The 6,841-nt window shown below is 40.5% G+C and overlaps 1 protein-coding gene across 1 annotated transcript; it reads right to left on the reverse strand.

Moving 5' to 3' along the window:
- Positions 1 to 255: 255 nt before the first annotated feature.
- Positions 256 to 5,396, reverse strand: LOC110449295. Its single transcript, XM_021496065.1, has 2 exons — positions 5,382 to 5,396; positions 256 to 1,806 (listed from the first exon to the last, which is right to left on the reverse strand). Exons 1-2 carry the CDS (start codon positions 5,394 to 5,396, stop codon positions 256 to 258), a joined length of 1,566 nt encoding a protein of 521 aa, XP_021351740.1.
- Positions 5,397 to 6,841: the final 1,445 nt, after the last annotated feature.

Raw genomic sequence — 6,841 nt, forward strand, 5'->3', positions numbered from 1 at the left:
TTCTAAACATCGCAGATTGATTCAGACAACTGTTTGGTTCCTAGCATCACTGATGAGTCCTAGAAGGACGAACAGTTCCATGATGCACTGCTATTCCTTTCTGGCAAACTGTATCTATTACCAAACTTTAAAGGTGCTATCAGCTGTGTGTGTGACGTCATCTTTGACTGTATGTCCGTACCGGAAACACTCGAGTAAGACAGTTTCTATTTTAAAAGTATTAATGCAGTATGGCGTTGAAGAATATTGTTTATTTTAATCATCAGCAGTCTTATATGATATCACGTCAGCAGTCTTATATGGTATCACGTCAGCAGTCTTATATGCTATCTCGTCATCAGTCTTATATGCTATCACGTGAGCAGTCTTATATGGTATCTCGTAAGCAGTTTTATATGATATCTCGTCAGCAGTCTTATATGGTATCACGTCAGCAGTCTTATATGGTATCTCGTCATCAGTCTTATATGATATCACGTCAGCAGTCTTACATGGTATCACGTCAGCAGTCTTATATGGTATCTCGTCATCAGTCTTATATGATATCACGTCAGCAGTCTTATAATATATCACGTCAGCAGTCTTATATGGTATCTCGTCATCAGTCTTATATGATATCTCGTCAGCAGTCTTATATGGTATCTCGTCATCAGTCTTATATGATATCACGTCAGCAGTCTTATATGGTATCTCGTCAGCAGTCTTATATGATATCACGTCAGCAGTCTTATATGGTATCTCGTCAGCAGTCTTATATGATATCACGTCAGCAGTCTTATATGGTATCTCGTCAGCAGTCTTATATGATATCACGTCAGCAGTCTTATATGGTATCTCGTCAGCAGTCTTATATGATATCACGTCAGCAGTCTTATATGATATCACGTCAGCAGTCTTATATGGTATCTCGTCAGCAGTCTTATATGATATCACGTCAGCAGTCTTATATGGTATCTCGTCAGCAGTCTTATATGATATCACGTCAGCAGTCTTATATGGTATCTCGTCAGCAGTCTTATATGATATCACGTCAGCAGTCTTATATGGTATCTCGTCAGCAGTCTTATATGATATCACGTCAGCAGTCTTATATGGTATCTCGTCAGCAGTCTTATATGATATCACGTCAGCAGTCTTATATGGTATCTCGTCAGCAGTCTTATATGATATCACGTCAGCAGTCTTATATGGTATCTCGTCAGCAGTCTTATATGATATCACGTCAGCAGTCTTATATGATATCACGTCAGCAGTCTTATATGGTATCTCGTCAGCAGTCTTATATGATATCACGTCAGCAGTCTTATATGGTATCTCGTCAGCAGTCTTATATGATATCACGTCAGCAGTCTTATATGGTATCTCGTCAGCAGTCTTATATGATATCACGTCAGCAGTCTTATATGGTATCTCGTCAGCAGTCTTATATGATATCACGTCAGCAGTCTTATATGGTATCTCGTCAGCAGTCTTATATGATATCACGTCAGCAGTCTTATATGGTATCTCGTCAGCAGTCTTATATGATATCACGTCAGCAGTCTTATATGATATCACGTCAGCAGTCTTATATGGTATCTCGTCAGCAGTCTTATATGATATCACGTCAGCAGTCTTATATGGTATCTCGTCAGCAGTCTTATATGATATCACGTCAGCAGTCTTATATGGTATCTCGTCAGCAGTCTTATATGATATCACGTCAGCAGTCTTATATGATATCACGTCAGCAGTCTTATATGCTATCACGTCAGCAGTCTTATATGGTAACTCGTCAGCAGTCTTATATGATACCACGTCAGCAGTCTAATATGATATCACGTCAGCAGTCTTATGATATCACGTCAGCAGTCTTATAAGATATCTCGTTAGAACCGTCCCGAAACTTTAACACACCTCGCTACGGCTTATTCAGACAATAACAACGTATCGACGTTTTCATTTGTAAAATGACAAATCATCCAAATTCCTTAAACTGCTTCTTTTGTTATTTTGTTTCATTAATCCATTGTTCCCTTTGATGTTTTGTTTCATTCATTATTTGTGTACGTGTAGAACATGTCGGAGGCTTGTCTCATCGCCGTGTTACTTTAATCATTGACACGCCTTTCCGCGCCAGCTTTATACCTTGTTGGCATTTGTTTACGTCAAAGATAATTACACCTCATTATTGGACAATGAAAGCTGCAGAGTACTCATAATCATTACAGGACAATTAGCTCATCGAACATTTACAAAAGCCGGAAGCTGCTGATTGGTATTTTAAGTGCGGCGCTAATGGTGCTTCCGTTTCTTTCTTTATCTGGACTTTCGGAACACAAACTATGCACAAAAGAAAGAAAGTAAATCGTTCTAGCTCCGAACAGACCGTGATGATGTTCATGTACCGAATCATTGGTTTTAATCAAAAACCTTTTTTCTATCAATCATGTTATCGACTCCGAGGCTAAGCAACGTACCCCGGTCAATCGGAGAAAAACGATGCCCCACGAAGGGCATCAAGTCTAAGAGCAAAGGTCAAGCTTCAAGTAAGCCATGTTCCTAAAAGATTAAGGATGTGACAGACCATGTTCCCAGAGGCCAAGTCTATCGCAAGGCTCGTGTTGCTTACAGAAAGTTCTCCTTCATGTATAAGCGTTGTTTACCGCAGCCAAAGTCTGAGGAAAGCGTTGCTCCCGTACGGTCAAGTCTAAGACAAGCGGTGCTTACTGGGAGTCGGGTCTGAGACAAGCAATTTACTCCGAAAGCCAAGTCTGAGAATCACTGAGGAAAAAGTCGTGTCTCATGTGAAGACATGTACTGTATTACATTGTATGTATGGTAAGTACAAAGCTGTCGGTTAAAAATAACATCACATTTAGGCGTCATTCATTCGCAAATAATATTATTTTTCGCGTCATTCTTAGAGAAAAAATATATTTCAACGTTTTTTGTTTTGTTTATGATTGATTCCATACATTCATGCGTTAGTCTATCATAATTTGAAGAGACCCTGTATTTTACGATGTATATTACAGAACAAGCATGGTTTTATACAAGTAGTCTAGTACAACAACTTCAGCAGCATGACATATTCACAAACACATACGCAATCTTTACAGAACAAACGATTATAAAGTTTTCCAAAATAAGAGAGATGCAAGTCCGTCTTCGGAAAAGCCTATTAAGTGATTATATTTCGTTTCACGAACCGAGTCCTCCCATCGATCGTGCGAGGAATGGTACGCCCCATCTGTACCGAGATATCGGTGTACCCCTCCCTCTCACTTCCGTGATCCTCCAGCGATAGAGCCCTCTTCCCGTCAACATGTATCCAGGAGACAGGTCGATGTATCGGCACTTTTACATGTGATATAGTGCATTATCACTAGCGCGCAAGTTTATCGTAATGTACTAGGGGTAAACTCGTAAACATGAGTAAACTGTACCTAGTGGCTTCCTTGGAGAAGATAAACGATTTTACTATCGGACACAGGGCATATCTCCACCATTTATTTTTAGTAATTCACCTACAATTAACCGACTTAAGGGCATAAAAAGCTTATTTCTGCACACAAAACATGAATTACTTCCGCCCGTACGTGGTATATCCACTTAGCCGAACTCCTGTCCTGTAGTCTCGAAATGTCGATTCACGAAGCCTAAATGCAGGATCTGAAATACCTTTTTGTGACAATTCTCGCGTTTTATGCTAGAACTTCCGTATTCCGGATTGACTGTATAATCTACAGTGTCCGGAATAACGAGGTTCTAGTGTAACCTCAAGGGTTCTACAGATGCCACTAACGCGAAAAGAGGAAGTTTCCGATCAAAATTGATCCGAGGTCGGATTGTCCAGACATGCAGCAATCACTTTATTCACATAGGAGGAATATTAAACATGTCATTTACGGCTTGATGGTTTTTCTACACAGGAAATCCGTCGATCCAGACCCATTGGATTCAGTAGCCTGGCAAATTATTATAAATATCAGCGATTGGAGGTGAATAATCCGGATTGTGGGGGTTCCATTGCACGTTGTCATGGAGAACTAAATCAGTGTAAAACTCCTACTGATGTTGCGTTGGTAATTACTCACCTCCCTGACCCGTACATGTATGATGTAGGGCTCCACCAGATATCTGGTGTCTACTTGTGATATTTATTACCCATTTCCCATGGAACGTCACAACACAAGGAACGATTTATTATTTCAACGCGGGTTATGATTGGGGATCTTGATATTCTGATGAATCATGTAAATTATACATAATAAATTGTAGGTGCATATCCTTGAAGCTCGATGGAGTTGTATCAGAACAAAATATGACACGAGTGAAAACGGGTTTCCTATTGGCTATTAGCACCGGATTAAGTAGACGTTGCGGGGTCTATTAATGTAATCAAAAGGTATACTTAGACCATTTGCAAACACAAACTCATTTAACCGCTACGTTACCTATAAAACGTTCCGAAAGCATGACTGTTCAAAGGCACAGTAACCTGAAGGCCGACTTTCCGAATACCCAATAGTAGAAATTATGCTTAGACGATCTTCGGATTATTGAGCTTTCGGACCACACGATATAACGAATAATAATTAATATATGCGTGAAAATCTTTTTTGTTAAACATTCAGACCATAGAATGTTCGGATTTATTTGGGATAACGACCACGTTCACGACATACACATTTCTGGAACAAATCTCGCTATTTAGCAGTCACAAGGGGAATGTATACTTCCGGTATAGAACTGGGATGTGTCATTGGCCGGCGACCAGGTAGCACAATTAGTCGAGCGTCCGCCTAGAGTTAGAAGGGTCCGAGTTCGAATCACGGTCTGGCTGTGCATTTTTCTTCTCCTGTTACAGTGGTGCCTCTGACCAACCCTTATATTAAATACTAGGTGAATGCTTGAAGAAGGGATACCCGAATCTGGGTTGTAAACAGTGTTGTTTTCGGAGTCGAAGCAATCACAATAATCATAATAGTTCGAGGTTCTTACATACCGTTTTATTACAACCTAGTTCGTAGGTCGTCTCAAAGCAGTTCACAAATTATTATCCGTGGTTATAGGGCCTTTGCAACCAGCCAACATCTTTCTCAACTCCCTGGGGTGCATACAGCCGGTGCTACCATTTCGGCGCTCACAGCTAGCATTCAACAATTCCAGCACTGCCAAACCACGTACTCTTTTACAGCTGAGTAGACTGGAACAAGCGGAACACCGTGCCGTGACGTGACTCAGCAGTCTGTAACCGCATACCAGTAATTTTGCAAATTGTTGTGTGCGGTTGACAGAGTTTTGGCGTTAACCAGAAGTTCTCATGCCCCCTCTTGTATCTTAATCGGTCGAAAATTATTTCGAAAACGACATAATCCTTCGGATTATGGGCTAACCCTGTGTTTACCCATGTTTATATCCATCCGTCTCTGATTAGACCCAAGGTAAATTGGTTTGCAATATGAGTTAAGGGATGCTGTTACGAGAACGTCGGTACACGAATGTTTATTCCTATCTCAGCGGAAACCATAGTAGCACATGTGCATGGTGAGGTCAGTGAGGCCAATTTTTATTTTCGTTTGCATGGGGCGCATATGTTGACGTCCCATTAGCAGTATATTTGAAGAATTCTAAAACAATCCCAATAAGAAACACGATCATACTACGTACGTGGTATAGAAACTTTTAACATAATATCCATTTAGTTCTTTTTGCCGACTGTCGTATTTTTCACGGTGCACTTGAATATGTACTGATTAACGAACAAGACGATCGCGGCGACTGTTAGTGACCTTTGGAAATACTCTTTACCGCGTATACTCACAGGGGAGGGTCTGGTGTTGAGCTCAAGACCTACCGAAGAGGGAGTATACTAAAGGAATTTTATCAGGACAAGCACGTGTAAATATTTAATTTCAGTAGAACACACATGTAGAAAGGCGTTGAAAGTCAGTTTTATATAGCGGCTACCAGCAGATGGCGCTAGAGGTCCTTCAGAAACTGATCATTCGCATAGACGCAGGTCTATCATAAAGTTCCCAGGTTCTGACACAGACTAGTGTTACATTTCAGAGATTATTACGTAACAGTTCGTGGTTTAAAACTGATGTGCTACCGATAACATAACGCATATCAACTATTGATCATAAGGATATGTTTGTTTCATATTGAAATAAAGAGGCCTGGGTACGTGGTATACTTAAGATACCAAAAGATGTCGCATACATCACAAAAAATGTCACACACAGCACAACGGACGTCACATACATCTCAAAGGAGATTGTACACATCACAAAGGATGCCATGCATATCACAAAGGATGTCACAAACATCACAAAGGACGTCATAAACATCGAAAATGATTTCATACGCATCGCAACAGTCGTCACACAGATCGGACACACATCACAAAGGATGTCGCACACATCACAAAGGACGCCATAAACATCGAAGATGATGTCATACACATCGCAACTGACGTCACATAGATCGGAACAGACGCCACACACATCACAAACAACGTCGCATACACCAACAACAAAGACGTCACACATCGTAATGGACGTAACACACATAGCAATGGACGTCATCTACATCACAATCGACGACACCTACATCACAAAGGAAATATTTACATTTGCATGGCATTGTCACTATATAGCCTCATTGAGAGCTGTGTCGTTGATGGGACTTTAATTACCATGCCGCACGAGCCATAATTACCATGCCGCACGAGACACAATTCTTAGCGTATTAATTACAACACTGACCGGAACTACAATATCCAATGTAAATAAACATGACGGCTGCTGAAATATCGCTGGGCATTTTGAGATTTGATAATGTCATTGTAACT

The sequence above is a fragment of the Mizuhopecten yessoensis genome, unplaced genomic scaffold (genome assembly GCF_002113885.1).
Source record: "Mizuhopecten yessoensis strain PY_sf001 unplaced genomic scaffold, ASM211388v2 scaffold4553, whole genome shotgun sequence".
Taxonomy (NCBI): Eukaryota; Metazoa; Mollusca; class Bivalvia; order Pectinida; family Pectinidae; genus Mizuhopecten; species Mizuhopecten yessoensis.